At 42.9% G+C, this 24,201-nt stretch overlaps 1 protein-coding gene across 13 annotated transcripts in view; it reads left to right on the forward strand.

Moving 5' to 3' along the window:
- Nucleotides 1-24,201, forward strand: part of PAK6 (p21 (RAC1) activated kinase 6) — a 345,174-nt gene that overhangs the window by 193,846 nt on the left and 127,127 nt on the right. For 11 of the 13 annotated variants that reach the window (XM_085626908.1, XM_085626899.1, XM_085626897.1 and 8 more), the window contains one exon: nucleotides 17,336-17,548. In XM_085626908.1, coding sequence (XP_085483034.1) covers nucleotides 17,345-17,548 — 204 coding nt within the window. In that variant the 5' untranslated portion in view covers nucleotides 17,336-17,344. Of the gene's footprint in view, nucleotides 1-12,055; nucleotides 12,099-17,335; nucleotides 17,549-24,201 lie in introns of all 13 variants that reach the window. The other 2 variants (XM_085626906.1, XM_085626902.1) reach the window with 1 other exon arrangement.

Here is a 24,201-nt window from a genome sequence, read left to right on the forward strand (position 1 = left end):
TCCAAAGCTGTGGGTGAGATAAATAGTCAAAGGCCGCAACGAGGTCCATAAAGGCCAGGTATAAATTGCCTTGCTTCGCGTGAGTATGCTTTGCTATAAGCAGGCTGAAATCCAGGCATTGATCTTGTGTGCCTCTCCCTTGTTGAAACCCATATTGTGCAGGGATCAGGATATTATTTGTCGATGCCCATGTCGCCAATCTATTTAACCGCACTCTACCCATTAATTTTGCCGTGCTATCTAGAAGGGAAATAGGTCTGTAATTCCTGGGGTCTTGCTTATCACATCTGTCACCTCTATCTCGTGCTATTGCAATAAAGGTATAAGTAAGCAGCGGACTCCAAAGGCCAGGGCAGTCTTTAAAAAAATCTGTTGGAGCACCATCAAAGCCGGGCAACTTATTGCTGGTACTTTGTTCCAAGGCTGTACATTCCTCCCCATTATCAAAGCGAGGGTATTAATGGAAGATGGAACGGACTCTGCATCCATAGGCCCTGAGCTCGCTGGAGGTACATTAAAGATGTTTGTGAAGTGCGCCACCCAGGAGTCCTCATCCAGATGCGTATCCAAACTAGGCTCCGCATTAGATTTTAAAAAAGGGGCGTTAATCGTTAGCCAAAAATCCCTAACATTATTTGTGACAGATGTAGCCAGTAATTTCTCCCAAAGCGTCTTCTTTCAGATTCTTTAATCTGTTCTTCCTCGCCATCAAATAACTTCTACGGGCCTGTTTCACAAGTAGGGGATCTTTTGGTACAATCCTGAGTGCACGGTGTAAGTCAGAAAGTGCTTTGGTGCACTCATGGTCGAACCATTTTGGTCCCTTAGATTTGCTGGGCCCGCCACTCTTAGAGAGGTTCCTTTTTACCTCTTGCAGGATAGTTTTGATGGCTTCAATGATAGACCCTGGATCCTGATTTGGGTCAAGACATATTTCTATTTCCTTCATTGTGTTTGAGATGGGGGATGAGTACAATTTTTTCAGTGCTCTCCCACTTGAGTGTTATCCCATTCTTTCTTCCTATAGTGGATTTTGAATGAGAAAAGGCAGTGACGTGAATACCTGGCCAGCTCGTATGCCAGCGTATGGCTGCGTGGTCACTGAAACCCAGGAATTCAACTTGCCTCTTGTTGAGTTTTTCACCCATCCTGGCTGATGCTATTATGAAATCTATGGAGGAACTTAAAGTTTCTAGCAGGAGACCTGTAGATTCAAATAGAGGGTTCATAATCTCCAGGTTATTTATAAAAATGAATTTATTTAGAGCATTCCCATAGGGGTTATGTGTAAAATGAATGTTTGGTCCCCCAACCTCGTCTACAAGGCCGCAAATTGGGGACAGAGCAGCAGGGCAGGGGTGTACATTATAGTCTCCTATCCAGAGCACCAATGGGTCTCCCTTACTTGCACCTATGATCCTATTCATGTTTTCCTCCACTATGGCAACCACTTTGAACATTTCACTCCCAAACAAGTTATTGTAAAAATTGATCAATAAAATAGTATTGCTATCAAGGCCTTTGAGGTGTAACATATTAACAAATTGACACTCATTATAGGAAGATACAACTTCGAATCTCAAAGTATTTTTTTTAAAGTCCCGATGCGCCCTTTGCCCTCCCAGCAGATGAAGCAATTGCTGGGGTGTGAAATGACCTGTAACCGTTTAAACTGACGGGGCCCTCCATCCAGGTCTCTTGAAGACATATTAAGTCGAAAGTATAAGCAGATTATCAACATTTTGTTGAGCAGCTAGACCTAAACTGACATACAAAAGTGCCCGCAGCAATAGCCACCAAGTGGTTCTCAAATAAATTGAACCAATGTGCCCATTTTATGCATGGTTTCCTGGGTGAGAACAAGAAAGGTGGAGGCTGTGTAATTTGTTGAGAGGCAGCCATTCAAACAAGTTAACTTTAGACAGCGTGAAATATAAAGAAACATCCAAGTGAAAACATATTAACAAAAGTACCTATATTGATCCAGATTCCGCTTCAAAACTCACTTTAACTGTATGCTTTGCAAGCTGCCTTGCATAATAGCTTGTGCCGTGTGAAAGACCAAGCAGCTTTCAATGAAGAACCAGCAGCTACTGAAGAGCTGTAACTGACGTTGGCTGGGGGCGGTCTGAAAATGTCTGCAATTCGGATTGTCTCTAAGCGCCGTTGACGTGAAGGGTAAGTCAGCAGAGCCGCAAGGGGCGATGGGGCGGTCCTCCAGAAGCGATCCTAAAAATTTACTGAACAACCCCAAGCGCCACTGTGAAGAAGTGGAAATGCACACATGGAAGCGCACCCCACACAAGACCACCACACTGCTGTAATCCTTGAGGAGTCGCTTGTTGAAGGAGACTCCCGAAGCTTATTTCATGTATGCATTTGCCCACGACGACCAGCAACCGGCCAGCTGGGAGTGTGGTCAACTGACTACACAACAGAAGACCCGCTAACCGGCCAACACCGCCACAAGCACAATACAAAAATATTTAAATCCTAGCAATACTAAACATAAACATATCATGGTGGTGTGTCTCGAGGCGGTGCTCACGGGGAAGAGTGCGAGCATGCCACGAGACACACCACAGCCACATAGCATAATACAACTGCTTTTGATGTAACTTCAAAGAGACTTGTTATAGTACTATCTCATTTCAGAACAGAAGCATTTTCTGTATTATATACAACTAAGCCACAGTTCTTGCTTATGTGTCTTATGCAACTAACACCAATTGACAAAGCCAATAGTTCTGGCTTGTTGTAGATGTTACGTGTTAATATAGGTGGATGCAATGACAGAAGCAGCAAAATACCAGTCGGGTAGCACACTATGCTAAGCACAGGTTCGTAGCTTACATGTTTTAAGCCATGCCCCTTTGAGAGACCCTCCACCCACCCCAGCTTTTCATCCCACTTAAAGCCCCTGAATGACCTTTGGTGCCGCACACAGATGAATAATTCGCTCTCCTCATGCTGTTGACCGTTTGGTGTGTTTTGCCATCTCCTATGAGGTGCTTGCATTACCGTGCATGAGGAACTATTTCACATATGAAAAATACGTGCAGTCTTCACACATTCAATTGTTTGTTCTTACAGCACTGCATTAAACAAACAATCCGTTATTGATTTGTTTTTTGCAGCAGGAGGCTTTTCAATGGTTTTGGCATGATTCAAGTGGGAGTCATAACTATCACTACATTTACTACTCCCGCCTTCACCAGCACCACTGCCATTAGTGCCACTGTTATTAACCTTGCCACCATTACAACCATCACAGCATTTATCAGACAAAATCCAAACCTATTGGCTTTGCCAATGCTTATTTAGTAAGTTGTGAAGGAAAGGAGTGTCACAAGTGGTTGCTTGATCTTGTTTTGATGAAGTTGAACAGCCTAAAGCACCGTTTCAATCTAGCATGGCGATTCTCTTAAATGGGAGCACTGTGAAATGGGAGGCACATTCCAGCAACCAGTGGGGATTAGCAATGTATGCCTGCCTGCCTGTATAGTAAATACAACTACTCTTCCCCGTTTGTCTAACCTAGCTACATGGACATTATTATTTCTGAATGTTTCCACAACAGGACTACATTCATCTCGAGTAGAACGGAGCTTTATTCAGTGTCTTAATATTGATGGTGTCTGGCTTTCAAGCAGTTTGTCTTTTAGCAAGACAAGACACTTTTAGCCTCAGTCGAGTTGGGGTCCTGTCTCTTTCAGTACATCACCCACTTTAGTATACTGAAAATATCAACTTCAGAGGTTCCAAAACTTTTTTTCTCCGAAATGTTTTATTCCTAATTGGAGAGGGAGTTTCAGAGTGAACTCTGGAGCAAGGGCTGGTTACTGCCAAGAAGACAAATGTGACTCTGAAGTTTAATAAAATTTGTCATTAAGAGTGGCAGTGGGTGGAAGCCAGCTGGCAGCGGGGTGGGCCGCCGCTCTCGGAGTCTTTAGCTCGCTTCCCTTTTTACCAGATTGGGCGCCAGCAGTGATGCCTGAAGAACAGAGAGCTTGAATGGAGGTCAGATCATTGTTGAAGCTGTTATTTTGAGGTCGGGCTCAATGAAGTCAGAAAGAATTGTGGAGCTGCGTTTCTTCTGCCAGGCTGGATACCGCAAGATGGCGGATATGTCGGATAAAAAAACAAAATAACCTCTGCAGTCTAGGGCAAGGGTGAGAGGAGTGCTTCGGCGGCTAGAATGGCAGATGATGGCTTCTCCAGGCATAAAGCAACTGCGTAGAGCACCAAGTCTGAATCATAAAGGGTGTCTGCTTCGATGAAGAAAAAACCCACTGAGGTATGATGAGCCAGGACAGAAGAGACCCCAGGACCAAGTGGTGTTGATCAGAAGGCCTTGTACGCAATAAACTCGAAAAAGAGACAAAAATCTGTGAAGATGGTAGTAAAAGTCTAGGTTAAATGGAAACCAGAACTGAGAAGATGAAGACCACGTTAGCACAATTAAGAAAGACAAAGGACATTTGGGGCCGATTCCACTATCAAACAGAGTCTCTTATATTAATGAATATTACCTTGGCCTGGGTTACGAATATTTTCGGGGACATACACAATTGGTTTTCCATACCTTCAAGTGTCATGGATTGAGCCGGGGGCCCGTCAGAGCTTGTTTGATTACTTTTTCTTTTGTATACTTAAGCTGGAGAAAAAAACAGGTGCCTCACAAATCCAACTATGGGCCAATATTCAAACATTAGGAATATATGGAGAGGCAAGACCTGGCAGAGGCACTTTGTAGGGATTTTTTTCACTGCCCCTTTCACAGTTGCACCCCAAAACTAAAGCACACATGCAAAACATTTAGAGTAGTTCTATTTGCTTATCATCATCTATCCTTGTGTACAATATATGTATAAGAGCTGGTATAGAATATTTTAAGTCATTGATGATGAATACAAACTTAATTAAGCAAACTATCTCCGTGAGGGTCTCATCATGATAAACTCAATTATCAACAGATATTCTCATTCATACCAGATGTGTGAGAACATTCATGCTTTAAGGGCTTTCCTGAAGCACGGATGGCCAGAGATAAAGTTTAGAGTGGAAGAGTAACCAATTCCATAGGGAATGCAGCTGAACCAAAAAAGCCCAGCCTCCCTGGCGCGCTCTTTAAAATCTTGATCTAAAAGAAGGTTCTCATTGCCAGAGTAAAGTGTTCTATTTGACAGTATTTTACCAGATGATGAAAGATAATCTTTAGCAGCTTTCCGTAATAAGAGTTGTGTGCAGTGCACAGTACGTTATTCATAATATGGGCTCAGATTGGGAGCCGTTGTCAAGTTTTTAGTTCTCGCATGCAACACCAGATGCATTGCATGCGTTCTTGCTTGCAAAAGATATTGCATACCACTAGGTGCTTGCAAGTCGCCCATTACTTAACATTCGGTGGCTTCATTGTCAGTCTTATTTTCTGCCTCCTAATTGGCCAGTGTGTGCTGGCTGCACTTCCTCTCCTTTCGGCTGGAGCATGAACCAAGTACTAATTACTTCAACTTGATTGCAATCCTCCAACTGATCGCGCTGTGATTGAGGTAGTACAATTTTAATTCTTACCAGTCATCCTAGTTGAACCACTTGCCATTTAAAGATCTATTTTACTATGCCACACACCCTTCAAAAAATCCCTTTTCTCCTTTGAAGTGGCTGTTTATTGTGACAACAGATGTTATCTGCTTTTATTGTGAAAACAGTGTAATCTGCTCCCAAATGTATCTCCGTTAAGACCTAGGCACAATTGCTTTCTTTATGTAAGCGGATTTGTTTCCAAATTACTTTTTCTTTTTCTTCACACATGGGGAGATTAACTGATTTGCTCAGAATCACAGGGGTATTGTGCAGAGACCTAACAAGCATTGCAAAGCTAGTAGGTGTCGCCTTTAAAACTATTGGCTATGCCAATGCCTTCTGTTCCTACTATACAGTATGGACTGTACAGCGTGGGCATTGCCGACTTTGGCACAGATTTGCAACCTTGTTGTATAGCGGCATGGCTAAAAATAATAGACCATGCTGCATCCATCGCTAATGACACTAAAAAGAAAAAAAGCTCTTTAGCCACATTGCAAAACATCTACGCTGCATAACAGCATGGCTACAAAACATTGCCTAAGCCAATAGCTCTCGTTGACGGAACATATTGGCTTTGCCAGTGCTTGTTGAAATAGGATATGTGTGGTTTGCAGTAGTAGCTTGTGCAACATGAGTTTGGATCAATTTAAGTCGAAATATCTGTTGGGGGGGATATTCAGGAAGGTAAATTATAATTGTGAGTAATTACATGTGTACATTTACTATTACACTTTATAGTAACCCCATAGAAAATGATTTTAACTTAGATTACATTATTTAAAATTGCTTCAAATATATATATATATATATATCTAAACATTTAAAAAGAAGAAGCTGTCTCCTACCGCACTTGCACATCACAAGACAAACTGGGACAAGGGCAAGGAGGAAGGAGATTCCAGAGACCTCTGGCAGGCTCTAGAAGCTTCTCCCACTTCAAAGGGGGCACCAGGTATAAATATGGGACCCGCAGATCTAACTCTTCAGTACACTTCTGGACCTGTGGAAGACTCGGAAGTACTGCTATGCTGCTCTGCTGCAAGAAGGACTGCACTGCTACTCTGCTGCCCTGCTGTCTGAGTGGGAAGGTCTGTGCCTGTATCTTAAACCCAGGGCCCCCAGAGTGACTCCAAAGGCTAGTTGGCTGGCCTCCTGACCAGAGAGCCTCAGGGACAGAAAAGGGTCCAGTCATCTCTTGAACCCTGCACCTGGACTCTGCCTGCTGTGAGTCCTAACCTAAGTGGTGACTCTCCTGTTCTGGGCATTTGGAAGTGGGCATAAAGGTGCTTTGTCACCCTAGCCGTGATCTGCAGTAGAACTGATGCAGCGCAGCTCAACTCCTCACAGCCCCGCGTCAGAACCACTGCTGTGGGATGCAGGACCTCGCATCGCAGTCCCACAGCTCATTGGAACCACCCCTGCACAATGCATTTCTGATGCAGGGCCTAACATCGCAGCCCCGCAACTCATCGGAACCGATGTTGCGCAATGCATCTCCAACATAGGACCGCCCATCGAAGCCTCAGAACCTCTGCTGTGTAACTCATTTCCCACACACGACCGCGTAGCACTGCCCAGAACCACTGTTTGTGGCACAGTACTCCACAACCCCGATTTAATGTACATTTCTCAGAGGAACTAACTTGGTCCCTGTATCCGTCCTGCGCTCCATTGTGGTTGACCTGAACTTGTCACTTTGTCCCGGTCTGGCACAACCACATACCACAGTTGGTGCTGTTAGGCACCATTTTGGCCTAAATATTTTTGGTTTCAAATAATGTATTACATTTTACTCTTTCTAAATTGGTGTAGGGCTTTTCTTGTGTTGTGTTTTCACTGTATAAGTGTTTTAGAGCTGTATAAACATTTTACACATTGCCTCTAAGTTAAGCCTGAGTGCTTTTGTGGCAAGTTACCAGAGGGTTAGGCACAGGTTACTATGAGGTTTGCTTGTGCTTTACCCTGTCAAGAATTGTGGTTGCCGCTTGAGTATGCTTCCCCCTCAAACTAGTAACTCAATTTCCTACAATTATGTTCTGTTGATTGAAATATGGAACACTAGCCCAACAGATCATGAACAAAGTATGTAGTTCCTTCTGGATGTGGCATGTATGCAAAAGCTTAAATAAGACAGTGGTGAAAGTAAGCGTAAGACTGCTAAGACAACTCCTTCAGGAGAAAACTGTCTAGTATGGACTAAATGGAGATTTCCCAAATGTTAAGATCGATAGCATTGAAGAGATTCCCCCAAATAATGTGTTAATTCGGGTTTTGCAAAAAACGGTATTTTCGGGACATCCACATGAGCAAATTGGGGAATATACCTATTAAGTATGTTTGAAATCTTTCTTGACCAATGTGAGAAAGTGAAGGCCCTGGGCAAAGCTGAATCTGCATGGGATTCATGCCTGGAGTCAATGGGAGCCAGTCAGGTGCTTCTTGAACTCACCGGTGGAGTTGCTACTAGTGCCTTTAGGTTCATGGGTCCACGCATCTCCACTAAGAGGTTCTCGTTCTGCTAAACCTGACTTTTGTTGGTCTTGTGGTGTGAAATGTAGCCCACTGCCTGTTTATGCCACAGGGACAATATATGGAGCAGCCAGGCTGGGGCTGTTTGCCTGGTAACACTCCTCAATGCATCCAGCTTTCACTAGTTTTGCTGAATATTTGCACTTGTTTGTATTCTCTGTGCTTTTACCCAATCCGTTTATGCAGCTTAAACCTTCTGATTGGTTCTTCCATCTGAGTTGTGTGGAGGAACTTGCGGAAGTTCCAGATCTCATCAGTGGGGTTTCCAGAGCTATTTAGAGTCCTGTCCTCTTTGCCCTCTCTAGTTTTGTTTTTGCTGGTCCTCTAACTGCCAGGTGAATATTGAACTCATTGAGTTTTTAGGGATTTGGTAGCGTCCAGAGACTGTTGCAGGATATCGTACTATTTTGTGTTTTTCAGGCAATAGCTCTTTCTTCCTTTCCCCTTTCCAACATTTTCTGTCATCAGCAACAGAGGTGCCGTGTGCATGAGATGTACAGGAAGGGAATCCAATGCCACTCAGGAAAGTTGCACTTGAGCTGTTTCTGTAGTGGGTTAATTTCTGATGTAGTCCATACCTATTTTGTAATACTCTTGCATATCTCATGAATTTTGAAAACTGATGACTGTCTAAAATCGAAACCTAGGAGCCCCATATTTTATGTCCCTGAAGGCCTGATTATGCATTTGCCGGACAGGTTACTCCATCATTAATGTGACGGATATCCTGTCTGCCGTATTACGAGTTCCATTATATCCAATGGGATATTCTGGAACTCGTAATACGGCAGATGGGATATCCGTCACATTTGTGATGGAGTAACCAGTCTGCCAAATTCGTAATCTGGCTCATACTGTGCATTTAAAAGGAGAGTCAAATGTTTTAATTTGACTCATTTCTTGAACAATCTATAAAACTGCAGTTGCACGGTTGTTGGAAATGTTGTACTGGTGGTTTAGGGTAACCGATATAAATGAGGAAGACGGCGTTTACTCTTTACAAATCCATAGTCATACCAAAACATGCCACACCTTCAATTCTCCTGATAAAAGTAAATGGTCTGCACAACTTGGATTTTACAGCAGAGTTTCAAGTTGTATTCAAGTAGAATTAGGATGGAAAGAGTCAGAGTATTGAAGATTAGACCAACGTTGTGCATATGTTTTTCTATTGGAGTTTATCCTAAGTATTGGACTGAATGAGACTAAAGAGATTCAGTTTACTCATTTTAGGTCTCGCCTACGCAGTGCGTATGTGCTTCATAGGAGAGACCTTTAGTAATTGGTTCACTTTTTCGCCTAAAAATGTGCACCCGTTTCATTGCTTTCAATGGCAACGCGTGCACGTTTGGCGATTCCCTTGCGGGAGCGAGCTTTCAAAACCATCTGTTTGTAATTAACAGATGGTTCCTGCTCGCTCCCGCAAGGGAAACACATGAGATAAGATTTGACTTTGAAGTTCTGGGGACAGCTCGGGCCATGCTGGCAAATACCCCACCCCTAGTGTTTCTAATCGTAGCCCCCCAAACTGTCAGTGTTTGCCTACGATTACTCATCTATCTTCATGGCCCCGAAATCCCACTTGCTGCCTAGCACCACCTTTTGCAGATCCCGACCCGCTTTTTCAGAGGCGGCCCCAATTCCCTGTCTGTCCCATTACCAGCATACAATATTCCCATTGCGACATTTCTATGCTTCGGTAGGGCCAGGCGTATGGCAGATCAGAAATGCGCGGGCCTCCAGTTACGTTTGTAGTGCTGATTCCTCGTGGATTGTGGTGCCTCTTCTCTGTGGGACTTCATTGCGCCCTCTGGCATGAGTCTCTTCGTGCTTAGGGTGCCTGAGATGTTAGGGTGTGTCAGGCCGCTTACCATTGGACACGGTCGGCGTTTTAATGACCTCTGTCCGCAGAGACCCCGAAGGGCAGTTGACCTGAAAGTATCACCCCTCTGCTGGTACCCCGTGACAGCCCCTTCTCCAGGGAGCAGTCAGTGTCGCGGCTACTGCTTTGTGTTTCTGTGTGTGGGCGGAAAGAGGCGTGTGGGAGTGTGGAGGGCCTGCTTCTGACACTGCCCCAGCCCAGTAAACATGAGGCTCGGAGAAAGGAGTGGCGATCAGACTGTATTAGTCGATACCATTGGTGGTGTTAACCATCGAAGACTTTATCCACCAGGTGGTTGCGTCCACCTCCCCTGGGCCGTAAGCACCACAGGCTCACCTTTGCTACAACCACAGGTCACTGACTTTACTTTTACGTCCTGACAGGGCGCCTCGCGGAAAGGCATAGGTGTCTTTAATTTTTATTGTTTCTTTTGTTCATCTTGTGCTCAGAGGCCAGAACTTAGCACTATATAGAGTAATCTTACCGAGCATCAAACTGCCCATAGCAAGAAGAAATTTAGGCGGACTTAAGACCTCACCATGAGGCCTAGCTTTTTGTTTCAAAATGCCTACCTGCCAGAGTTTCTGAACGGAACACAGGGCGCATTCATCGCCTGCCCTCCCGGACACGTGCTTGTGCTCTGAAATTAGCGCCAGACTCACTCTCTTATTTTAACGAAAAAAAATTTACAATTGGAATTAGTGTGTGCAGGAAAGGCAATGTGCTGGCTATCGAGCACATTGCTTATGGAAAGCACTACCCAGCAAGCGGCGGGCGGGTTGATTCCAATCTGCAGCACTGGTAACAAGAGCCCCATTTTCTAGACCCTCCTTCTCCATCGGCCGCCTGTTTGCCTGCATGTTTGAAGCAACGTTTTCACTGTGTGTCTTTGTCTGTCTTGCCAAGGAGGTAGCAGAGAGCGAATCCGAAAGGCACCTCCAAGGCGCCGTAAAACTGCCCCCCTCCACCAGTGGCATATTGCATTGCAGTCCCATGGCCAAGCCAACAAGCATTGGCATACCCAATAGGTCTCGCCTTTGGGACCTTAGAAGTGTTTAGCCATGAAACAGTTGATGTTGTTGCACCGAGGATATTGTGCTGCATAACTAAATACTTATAATGTTCCAAAAGCAAGACCTATTGGCTATGCCAATGCTTGTTTGACAATGCTGTCGTCTTAGCATTCAGACATGATTTTTTAATTTGCATGATTTCCAGAATCGTACAGATTATATTGAGGAAAACTAAGTTAGACTCTGCATTGGGCGTCTAGATCTCCGCAAGTCTTGGGGAAAAATAAAAATGTTTATTTAAATTGAAAATAAACTACAATATTTTTATATTAAAGATGAATGTAAATTTGTTTTAGTTAGTTTAAATGTAGGACAAAAAGATACAGCACTATTAAATTAATTTTGAGTTAATACAACTTTAAATCAGGACATCTTAAATGACAGTCTCAAGCTACAGTGGGCCTCTAGTATCCCATGGTTAAAATATGTCAAAGATTTTTTGAAAGACCCTGGGCACCCTGAATATTATGATGACCCTAGTACCATAATCTCGATTAGAGAAAAAAATCTAAAAAGTAATTGTTTAATGCTCCTTGAGACAAACAGACTTTCTGCCAAAATACTTTAGTCAACGGTTCAGGCGAATCAAATGATATTAACTACTCATAGCATCCAGACGTATCTTAAAAACATCCTAGGTGGGTACGAAAGGATGGTATTGAATTGGGGATCTTTCACAGGCTAATTAGTTTTCCTACCATGAACGATTGGTCTAGAACCATGAGTAAGTACCCAGCTAATGATATGTCTCACCAATCAACAATGCATGTTATTTTATTCTGTACAAATAAGGAGGTGGATTTTACCTATTGTAAGGTCACTCGGCCTCAGACAATGTCGTCCTGCATTTTTAGTACTGCAATCTTTAGAGAATCAACATTTTACATGGTCATTAGCTTAATTTTTAAAAAATGTAATTAAATGCAGGAAAAACATTTTTACATGCAATTTTTATAATATGTTGTCTCCTTTGATTAAGCAGGAAGGAAGTCGCAGTAGGGAGTTTTTATATTCTATCTTGGAAGGTATTTTTAATGATTTTAAAGACTTATTGATTATAACGTGTTATCGTGTGCTTTTATGATTTTTTTGCAAAAATTGAATAAAGCTTTATTGAATTTGAGTTGATACTTTAATGGAAATATATTCAATTAAAATTATTTTCTGAATTTTAAAAATAAAATTAATTCCCACCTTAAGAACTAAATATTTTGAATGTGCATAAATAATTAAATGTGATGTATGTGAATCATTACACTTAATGTAATTATGTTAATAACATGTATTGTTACATTATTTTTAATTTGAAAATAGGATTTTGAAATATTTTATATGTTCTATTTTTATATAGAAGCTCTCTCGCCTTTGTAGAAAATTGATTTCTTCGATCACTTTTAAACCTTCCTAGTAGTACCCCCTTGGTACCTATGTTTTTGGATTTGGGTTAAATACTACTAGTTGGCCTATAAGCAGTTAATGTTTTGGCACAGTCTGCGGTTAATGAGCTCTTCCCGTACAGAGCAGTGGTATCTGATCTCCTAAGGCGACCCCAGGAAACTCCATTCCATGGTTTAGTTCCTTAAAAAATCTACTGAAGAGCCTTGGGATGGAGGAGTATTGCTCCACTCCTGAAAGATTGTCCCACATTCTCAAATTTAGGGTCGAGGAGATATATTGGGCTGCTATTATGGTGAATGAGATGGCCAAACCAGCGGGTACATTGATCCAGGATTTTATGAGTTTTAAATTTGTTCCATTTTATGAGGAAACGATCAATGAAATTGTTCCACCCCTGGCACGTAAACCATTTATACAATTCAGTTTTAAAACTCTACCCACTAAACTATTCTGCAAAAGTGGTGTAGTAAGGCCCCCTCTGATGACCATTGCCCAGCGTGCAAGCCTAGCTCTGAATCAATAGTCCACTTGTTATTTTTTTGCGTCCACTATAGAACTTTGAGGGGCAAGTCGATTGTTCCGCTGTGTAAATTAATTGGTCCTGGTCATTATCTCAAGGTTTTGAGAATCCTAGCCACAGACACCTGTAGGGTGGTAGTTTTTCGTGTGGCTAGATTTCGGTATGCATTATGGATCAAACATTTTAAAAGTACTATATGAGCTGTGTTATTTTTTTTTTTATTTCACAAACTTCATACATCAAATCATGGCTCATTTTTTGAACAATGTTTGTTTTTTCAATTCTGTATTGTCTTAACTATTGTTGCATTTTGCACTTTGTAAACTGATTTTTATTCCCTGTATTGTTTTAGATTTGTTCTGCACTCTGCACTATCTTTGTGATCGAAAATAAAGTTACTTGATGATGATGACTATTTTTATATTTGTTCTAACATTAATATTTATATATATTTGTAACTATTTTTTAATAATTGTATTTAACTTTAATTCTTATAGGGTTTGATTTTAAGTCCCTACCCCCATTATTTTCTGTGGGAGGGTGTTGCATTACCAGTTGTTGGTCAGGTGTAGTGCTGGAATTAGTATTGTGCTTTTAGTATTAGTAAGTTACACTTAGAATTTGTGAATACTGAAAAGTATTAAACGTATTCAAAAGTATAAATTTATACAAAACTGTAAGTTACGTTTGTGAATCAGGCCTATAATGTTTGCATGTAAATAGCATACAATTCTGGCAGACTAGCGCCTCCACGTTCCATATGGTATTTCTTAGCACCGCAGTTCTCGTGCCTCGGAAACAGCTATCATCACAGAATTGCCATCTTGACCCTGTATGCCACCTCATTCTTTTACTAACATTTGGGGGTAAGAGAAGAGACAAATGACATGTAAAGTGCTATTTTGAGTGTCTGTCCATGCCCTCTTTCGAATCCTCCACTCTCATAACTTTTGTTTGTTTATTCGAATTAACCTTCTGAACTTGTCAGGCCTCTTTTGGGATCTTCATAGTTACTGCATTCAAAGTGGTAACCTACTCAAAACTAGGGTTTACAGGTGACTTCATGTCACTGGGATAAATGTCCAGTCCTAAATGTTCTTATTTCACATCATTGTTTTAGGGTGTGTACGGCCAGTTGCTTCGGATTCAGGGAACCAAGGTTGCATCTCCCACAATGGACTGAGCTGCTCATTGAAACCCAGGGTATGAGACTCTTAGTCCAGTCAACTTAGTTATGTAAATGTAAATTTGATACTTGTATAGCGCACTACTCACCCGCAAGGGTCTCAAGGCGCTTGTACGAATACCACTGTGGAACCCATCCTGGCTTTCCCTGTGAGGCGTCCACTCCTGGGCACCCCCAAGGTGGAGGCCAGGCATCCTTAGCGTTGTGGGGGCCGTTGTGGAGATTAAGCAAGCTATTGCCCAGAGTTGCAGAGTGGGACTCCATGATTGGAATAGGCACCGAGGCGAGAATTATCAGGTCCGTGGAATTTTTGAGCCCAAGACCCGCCGAGGCGGGGAATTGAACCCTGGTCCCAGGCTAGACCTCTGCATCAGGGTCTGCCGCTCTAATCATTGAGCCACATTTCTCCACATCTGGGGACCCTCCTCACAACTGCTGAAGTAAATAAAAGTGTGTTTTCTTGAATGAATGTTACTTGGAATGTTCCTTGAATCCACTGTGGAAAAGTTACATATAGTTTTTGAATAAACATAGGGAGGTTTTCACTTCCGAATCCATAATTTTTAGGTCAAAGCCTACCAGACGGCTCAACTTCTTGTGGGCGTTCTGGAAGCTTCCCTCGGAATGAATGTCACCATTGCTTACCATTGGCTTTGTGGTTTTTATCTCATATTTCAGGCTTTCTGTTCGCTGGCTTTACTTGTTTTAGGCTGACCAGCATGTCTTCGCCCCTCCCGTGGAACAAAGCTTGTTTACCATCGCTCCGTGTATTCTACCACAAGTCCTGCTTGCTGTAAATGGGCCTTTAAATTGTGTTCTTATCTTGTCACATTTGTTGTGTATTCAAAGATCGAGTCCAAATGCCAGGCTCTCTCTTGCAAGGGGGCTTGGTGTTTATTGTTCTTTCTCTGACTTCAAAGTTGGGGTATTCATGTGACAATCTTGCAGTGTACTAGGAAAGAAATGTTTTTTTTCTACACACAACAAAATTAAATGTCTGTAAATGAACTGTGTACATATTTTAGAATATATCCGAATTTTAAGCACAAATGAAGCATATTTTTTGTAATTCAGAAGTGTGCTGGAAGCAAGAATTTTAATATGCCCAAAACAAATCGGTACACGAGGGGATGCCTTTTCCACACATTATCGTTAGTGCCCTGTATGGTTTTATCAGTAAAACTGTTGGTGCAAATGTAATGGTCATTTCAATTGAAACTTTGTTGTCTGTAATGGCAGTGCGCTAACACATCATGCATACTCCACTCCACGCCACTTAACTCTTTGACACTATACTCCACTTTACAACACTTCACTCCACTCTAGGCCACTATACGCCACTCCACTCTGTGCCACTCCACTCTACAACACTCTGTGCCACGTTGACACTCCATGCCACTTTACTGCACCCTGCGCCACTCCATGCTGCGCCACTCCACTCGACACCACTCCACTCTACTTTATGAATCTTTACCACACTCCACACCCCTCCTCTCTTTATACTCTACACCAGTCCACTCTGCACCACCGCAATACTCTACTGCACTCTACTATACACCACTGTGTGCCCCTTCACTCTAGGTCACTTTGCGCCACTCCACTCAACAACTCTACTCCACTCTGTGACTCTGCTCCGCTCCACTGTATGACACTCCACTCCACGCCTCTCTCCTCTACACCACTAACTGTTAGCCATACTGGCCTGCAGCCAAACTAGTGTACAACATGGCAAAAACACATTGGCAGAGCCAATAGCTCTAGCATAGGCCAGACCTGTTGGCTTTGTCAGTGCTTGTGTTCATCTGTATTGTGATCTAGTAGATCTAGAGATTGCTGGTCTGGGAAACCATATAAAGGCATGTGTGGGTTATTGCTTGTGTGAACCTTGTCCCTTCAGGGCGGTGCTCTGAGATGACCCCCTCTACCAGCCCTGGTGACAAAGGTGTTATCAGAGGTCCAATTGTCACAAAAAGTATTTGGGTAATGGGAGGGGCGCCTGCAGAACAGATTAGCCTACAGGATTGTTTGGGTTTTTGTTCTTTTACCTCCTAACACATTACATATTAAATACTTATCAGCTCAACTGGTGCCACAACTGAAACTATTAAATGAATCTCTTTAAATGTGAATTGCATGATGAATTAATACAATTAAAAATAGGCATCAATGGCCAAAAAAAACAGAACTCTGAAAAATGTTTTTAGAAAGTAATTTGGATATTTTTTTTTTGTAAACCATTTTTATTTTCTCAGTAAACACAGCCAGTACTTCATGTCGACACTTTGTATCACGCACAATAAATACCACAACAGTATAACTTGCAGCTTCCCCAGAAACCCCCTTCCAACCCGCAGTCCACTCCCAGTAATAAAGATATTTACAGTAAAAATAAAAGTAGCGGGATACCGTTCCAGCGAGTTCCCGTTCAGTCCGTCCTTTGGACATGAGGAAGATGCGTGTAGTATTTGTTGTGGCTGCGTTTAAGGTGCGGCCTTGAACTGCCACCTTTAATGGTAGCGGGCTGCTGGTCTCGGGACTCGGCTGCACGAGGGAACTGTGACGTGGGCTCTGTTTATGGTAAGGCGAAAATCCAAAACGAACGCCGGTCATGCATCATTGCAATCGTGTACACAATATTTGCATCTGTTTAATTCTCAGACTAAACCTGACTGACACCTAATTTGTATTGGGATTCCGTGTACTTAAGTTGCATTGAACAAGAAAAAATACGTATTAACAGACCTTAGACAGACTTATGCCAAGTACGTTCGTTTTTATTTATTTTCTAAACTATAGATGTGGAAGAATTCTTTATTAATCGGTGTTGAAGACAGTCTAAAACTGGCCACTGCTATATTGAAGAGAGGGATTTTTTAGTGAAAGTTGAAAAAGCTAATCTTGCCGATGTCCCACGGTTGTAAGAGCGGTAACAACGCCGCGCTTTATGTATCCAATAATTCACACGTAGCGTATCGTATCAGGAATTCCTGGCTCCATCTTGCCTGTTGATGTTCCCTCTCAGACACAGACCGCTGTTGTATCTCTGGACTCTGACGTGTTTCTGCAGCCGATGGAAGGCTGTGTTTGCTACTTTTTTTTTGTTCTGCGCCAGAAATAAGCAAATGTATTAATTTGTGCCTGTCTCTCCTTCCCTTCAGGCCGGCGCCATGTTTCGCAAGAAAAAGAAGAAACGTCCGGAGATTTCTGCCCCTCTCAATTTCCAGCACCGGGTACACACATCGTTTGACCAGAAAGAGGGCAAATTTTTGGGGCTGCCCCCACAATGGCAGAGTGTTTTGGACACCCTGAAACGACCGAAGCCAGTGGTGGACCCTTCGAGGATCACTCCTGTGCAGCTGCAGCCTATGAAGGTAGGTTGACTCGCACACTGGTGACGTCAGGTCTGGTGTGAGACCAGCAGAGTGAGCCTCGGTGTTGACAATTAAGTGCCGGTGCTGAGCACCGGAAACCACCGGACCAAATTAAACACTGGTTTTGTGCAAGGAATCCCACACAACACAATACTGCGTTACCTGCATGGGATCCACGTGTAATGCCAGAACTTATTTGGTCTCAAAATCTCCTTGTATCTGAAATATCTTTTATAAAGTAACCATTAAAAGGACAAAGCTAACTTAGGATAAAGGACTTGTCCCTGTACTTTTGGGTTTGTTATGTTTTTGCACACTACCAAGGAACGGGGAGCTTTATTCTGCTGGCTCGCACTTGTTAACAAATTGTAACTTTTGTTCATCATTTAAAATTCTTTGATTTTTTTTCCTCTCTTTAGTTTCTCTGAAATAGTATCTCTTTGTTGCTTTATAATTGTTACAATGAATCAAGAAGTTTTATCTTCTGTACTATTCATGTTGTATTTTTTGCAAACCTGGTCTTGCTCCTTATCTTTTTGCATTCTGTTGCCAGTATGTGATCAATTTTTCTGGGCTTGGTCTTTACTTTTGTGTAGTGATTTCGATTCTCAACATTTGTCACTTTTTCTTTCTGTATGCGTTGTATTTTTAAGTGTCTTCAATTTTTACAGAAGTGTTATTCTCCAGTCTTGTGGGCATGGATTAAAAAATATCCATTGTGGAAGCATGATGGCAGGGCACTGCACTCTCTAACACCACATTCGTCGATTTAACGTGTCAACAGTTTTGTGGCTTTTAAAAAGGACTTTTGGGGTCCTTTTTATTGACACAGTAGGTGGAGAAGACGAATTTGCGGAAAAGCCAGCTCTTAGCGTGCAACTGATATGTTTGGGCACTGGGGTTGGAGACTTGTGAGAAATTGGGACTGAGCACAGAGCCCACGTGCCACAGTTGTGCCACTCCTGCTTGTCTCTGATGATAATGGATCCAAACCACCCCTGTCCTCCATTGTAGGCGCCTTGTCGCCTGATGCTGCAGACGATGCAGCAAGACCCCATTAGTTGCAAAACAGACACTGCCAGGGCTGGACTGGGACAGCAAAAGCAGGCCTGGCACAAACGCTCAAACCAGCCACGCGTTCTCTCTCTCTCTCTCTCTCTCTCTCTCTCTCTCTCTCTCTCTCTCTCTCGCTATCTCTCTCTCTCTCTCTCTCTCTCTCTCTCTCTCTCTCTCTCTCTCTCTCTCTCTCTCTCTCTCTCTCGCTATCTCTCTCTCGCTATCTCTCTCTCGCTATCTCTCTCTCTCTCTTTCTCGCTATCTCTTCCTCTCTCTCTTTTTCTCTCTCCTCTTTTTCTCTCTCCTCTTTTTCTCTCTCCTCTTTTTCTCTCTCCTCTTTCTTTTCTCCCTCCCTGATTGCTTTCTCTTTAACTTTCCCCTCCAGGCCAGCCCAGACCTGAAATCTGTGATATAGTGTGAGCGCCTACACGGGAGGCGTGGGGAAGTCCTTGCATTGCATTGATGCATCTCAATGCGCCTCTCTGCAGTTCTACGCTCACCAGTAATTATTTAGATCAAGGATCGCTTGAACAACTGTAATATTACAATTCAGAATGAAATATCTTTAGAGAGGAATGCATGAACGCTGCTCTTTAATCATCAAACATGGATTCCCTTTGATAGCAGTGAGTAATGCATATTTATTATCAGAAAAAATCCATTTAATATGCACAGCGATGCAGGATGAGAGCGTGTAGAGCGTAGATGTCAATTCTTGCACTCCTCTAGTAACCTCCAAGTGAGGGCTCTGCCCAGTATGGAGAGCTGCAGATCCAGATTGGCTGGGCTGGTGTGTGTGGTTAAAGGTGCAGGTTAGTAAGTGGGATGTTTGATTACTGAGACCTGTACAAGTTTGTTTCCCTCGAATGTGATTTTGAAATAATTTCTCATAGGTAGAGATGCTGTGCAAGGCTTCTAGTCGAATTCTACCGGCCTGTGCTTCACAGCATCTACACTGGAAACTAGAGCATTCTTTTTACATTTCCTTTTTAGGTCTCGGCTGCGAAGGCTGCGCTTGCGCAGTCTAGCTCCGATATTTAATGACTTGGAGAAGAGGGGCTTGAACCCGCCCCTCTTCTCCATTGGCTGGCCTCTTGAATGCTGGCCAGCCATTGGAGAAGAGGTCAGTCATTCAGATCAGGCCCCATCCTTTTCGGATCGGGGCGTGTTTTTTGCAAGAAGTCTCAAGGAGGAGATAACAGCAAAACACGCCCCCGAATCCGAAAAGGACGCTGCGTTTCTCCGAGGCATTTCTGCTCTGCCTCGGAGAAAGGCGGTGGTGTCTTCCGGTGCCCTCGGCTTGTTTTGCTTTTCGCTCGTGCCTTCATATGCAGGAAGAGTTAACTTGTTATAAGTAAGCAATGTAATCAGTGGGCATGATGCTGGCTTTAAAATGTTAATTGTATTTATTTGCCTCTTCTGAAATTCTTTGCTGAAGAGCGCTTTCATTCTATGCGCTTGATTTAAATACAATTGTCGTCCTTCTTCTATTTCTGTCAAATGACCCGTTTTGGGGCTTTAAAATTCTGGTCGCCCTATAATCAGGGCCCTAGTGTTGATTCCGCCTCACGCCTCTTTCTTTCACCACCTCTACAATTTCCCTCTCTTACTCTTTTATCTTTATACAAGTAATTGCTATGGCATGGAACTAACTCTCTGATGAAGTGTCGATAACCCCTGCACCCTTACACCAGACCCCCGAACACCTTCAGTGAAACACAGTGACAGGCTGTCCGCCCTGTGGGCTCCCGTTCAGAGCTCTGGACAAGACGCGAGCACACCTCTGCCTCTGAAGGCTCTCTCTCTCACCCAGCAGTTCCTGACCTCCCATCTACATACCTGTCCCCTCCCCGCGCCCTGTAGTGACGGGAGCGCGAGGTGTCCTGTGTCAATCAGTGAACGGCGGAGCTGGGGAGAGGCTGGGGCTGGAGGGGTTGGAGAGGAGCAGCCAGGCTGCCGTTTCTTCTGCACCCAGGAGCCCGTCAGCGCCCACATGCAAACACCGCTTTGCTCTTAGCGCTTCTGTGAGAAATAACACCACCCAGCATGGCGCTACACGGCCTAAAACTGCTGGGATTCTTGGTAAGTGGTGACTTTTTATAAAGTTATTTCAAACGATTGCCTTTTAGACTCTCTGGTTCGAGATGGCATTTAAAACAAATACTAACCGCAATAAATTACTTATTAACTTCTGCCATAAAATAGTTGTTTTCGCACAAAAAGTTGCAAAATACGTTTTCATTCCTGTTACTTACAGCGCGACTGTGAGGCGCTATATAAACAAGACGTGTTTGTTAGTCCGAACTACATACCGATTTTACTCTGACGAAAATATGAAAATATGAGCTATTTTGTGTGTACTGTTAATCAGTGTCTGTTTGTGTTCAGCAGTTGTGAGTACACATCACTTGCATTAGATTGCACCGTGCGTTGCTTAAATCCTCGGATATCCCGGGGGATCATGTTCACAATTTAAATATTACTCAATGCCTTTGTAGTGGATTATTAGCTCTTGGGAAGCTTCTGCGCAGTATTTACACTGTTTTCCCCTGAATGACAATAAGATTCATTCTTCAAAAGACATTGTTTTAAATCTAAAGGCACAAAAGAAAAGAGACGCGAGCCTCCGGCGGCAGGTCGCAATAGGTGCGCAATTATTTCGTAATTACGGTACGCTCGTCCCCTGGAGCTTCGGTGGATGCTTCAAGGTGAAGCTCGTATTCTGCTAGAACACACACAGCCCCTTCAATGCCTTCATTGTGAGGCGCTGCCCGGGACTTCCGCTGATGACATCTCCCTCTCAAAAGAGACCCGGCCTTCTCTCTCCCAGGCGTGAGAACAAAATAGACGATTTTATTGAGCACGTGAACACACAGGACACTCGCCGGACAGAGGTGTCTGACGACTGGTTTCTGGCCCTTAAATACGGTTATTGGGTACTTTCAGCCTGCCTCGGGAATATACAGTCCAAGCGACACATTATAGTTTGTCTGAGATATCCTTTCTTTCTAATAGCGACTTTGACAGGCACCGGCTCTCATCTCTCAAAGTTGAACAACAATCACAGACACATTGAATCTTACCTTTTCTCAGATCTCGTTAGGATTAAGGCAAATAAATCCAGGGAACAGGAAGTCAACCTGTATACACCCACATTTTCTGATTCTGCTTGGATTTTAGGGAAAAATACAGAGAAACTTGGCTGTTTGCATATGATGTGCTGTGCAGTGAGTGGAAGATTTCAGACAGGCTTACGTTCCTAGTGCACTCTACTGTGGGTGAATTTTCTCTCACTTTTGACTCACCGCATCATTAAAGATATTTGTGTTGACAACATGGGGTGAACGAAAAGTCCTCAAAACAAAATGTTTAAAGAGCGAAGTGCACTGCAGATAGTTGATAAGATGGACTGGAGCAAGTATGGTAGGTGTTAGAGTATAGGGTTTCTAAAAATACTACTCCGTATATGTTATGTTAAGGGCTCTATGTTACATATTTTACATCTGGTTATGTTTATCATGGTTGGCTATCTTATGTTATAATATATTAAGATTATTGTGTTTGGCTATGGTATATTATTTTATGGAATGCATTCTTAGGTATGTATTGTGTGCTATTATAGTTATGCTAGCATACTGCACTGCATTAAACGGCATCCTGTTGTATGTTATGCTGTGTTATCATATCATGTTGTGGTATTTTTTTCCAATTATTAATGTTACATATGCTATTGTTCTTATCTTAAGGTATGCAGTAGTATGCTATGTTATGGCCTGTTTATAACATGCTATAGCATGTTAAGTCATAGTATGTTTTGGTCGTTATGTGTATTAAGGGAGGTTATATTTTATCGTGGTATGTACATTACATGCTAACGTACTGCATTGCACTGACATGCATCCTATGTTGTGTTATGTTCCACAGTGGGTTATTTCCAGTTCCCCTCTCTCACTCGAGAGGAGATGAGCTCAGTCCCAGAGATAATCATGGAATCAATTGTTTTCTATACACGTTTTTGAAACAACGCGTGCCAATCAATCCAATAATCAACAGATTAACTACACACATTTACACAACCTTAACATTACGGATTCCTTTCCGATAAAAAGTAAACCCATGTGTTCTACACGAATTGTATTCATATATTTTATATGTAGCTGTTCAATGTCTAGGGTAATGTTTGCACTTTAAATGACTGTTTAGCGAAACAAAATACAATAAACATAAAAAGTTCCTCCTAAGTAGTCAACTGCAAAGCGAGGCAACAATGGAATATGTGGTTATGATGCATGATTCTCACCGACACATTTTACTAACCGAAGGTCTTGCATGTACAATATTTCATGATGTAATAAGGTAGTTTGTAAGAGCCCTACCCAACAGAGAAACCAAGCCTTGAATGTATCCAGGGGCTCCTGGAATTATGCAGCAGCAGAGCAAATTATGCGGCAAGTTTGACTAAATTGTGCAACAAAATAAGCTAAATAATGCTGTGTTATGTGGCACATTTTTCATAGTATTGCTTCATTATTTTGTCAATTTAAACTTTATGCTGTCTGTACATTAGTCCCACCTTTTTAGTATCATTTTAACACCAAATATAGCGATAAGCTACAGAAAGGTGACCAGTCAAACTATGAACAGATGTTGTTGGGTCTGGAGTAACTTTTGAATCGTTTCAGGTAGAAATTTTTTTTTTGTTGAACTCGCCAGATTATGCAGAGGATGATGGATTATGTGGCAAATGTGACAAATCTACAGTTATGCAAAAATCACTGGGGCTGCACAATCGCATAATTCCAGTGGCCCTGAATATAGCAGACCCTTTGCACCCAGACTCAGGCGGTGAGTTAGCAAAGAGCTGTATTCTGAGCTCGGGCTTCAGGTGAGTTAGCAAAGAGCTGTATTCTGAGCTCGGGCTTCAGTAAAAACTAAAAAACTAGTTATACAACAAACACCAGTGTCCTTCACCACAGGAATCCATGCACACAATGCAGCCACTGACCCATAACAGGATCTACCTGGCCACTACCAAGTAAATACATCACTAACAAGTACACCTGCCCCCAACCACCATCACTCACCTCCTAAATAGCTGGAAAAAAATACAAAAGCAATGTCAGCAGACCACCCTGGACTGTGGTCAACGAGAATCCTAGGACTGCACAGGGCGCCCAGATTCCAAATACACTCAGGTAGGAAGCGCTATAGAAAGGCAGAACCGGAAGTCGAGAGATTTAATGTTTTGGAGAAGAGGGGCTTGAACCCGCCCCTCTTCTCCCCTGTTCTCCATTGGCTGGCCTCTTCAATGCTGGCCAGCCATTGGAGAAGAGGCCCCGTCACTCCGATCAGGCCCCGTCCTTTTCGGATCGGGGGGCGTGTTTTTTGCAGAAAGTTCTAATTATCTCCTCCAGCCAATGGCTGGAGGAGATAACAGCAAAACACGCCCCCGAATCCGAAAACGACGCTGCGTTTCTCCGAGGCATTTCTGCTCTGCCTCGGAGAAAGGCGGTGGTGTCTTCCGGTGCCCTCGGCTTGTTTTGCTTTTCGCTCGTGCCTTCATATGCCTACTAGTTTTGGTAACGCTTGGGAGTGAG

Source organism: Triturus cristatus, chromosome 9, assembly GCF_964204655.1.
Source record: "Triturus cristatus chromosome 9, aTriCri1.1, whole genome shotgun sequence".
In the NCBI taxonomy this organism is placed as follows: Eukaryota; Metazoa; Chordata; class Amphibia; order Caudata; family Salamandridae; genus Triturus; species Triturus cristatus.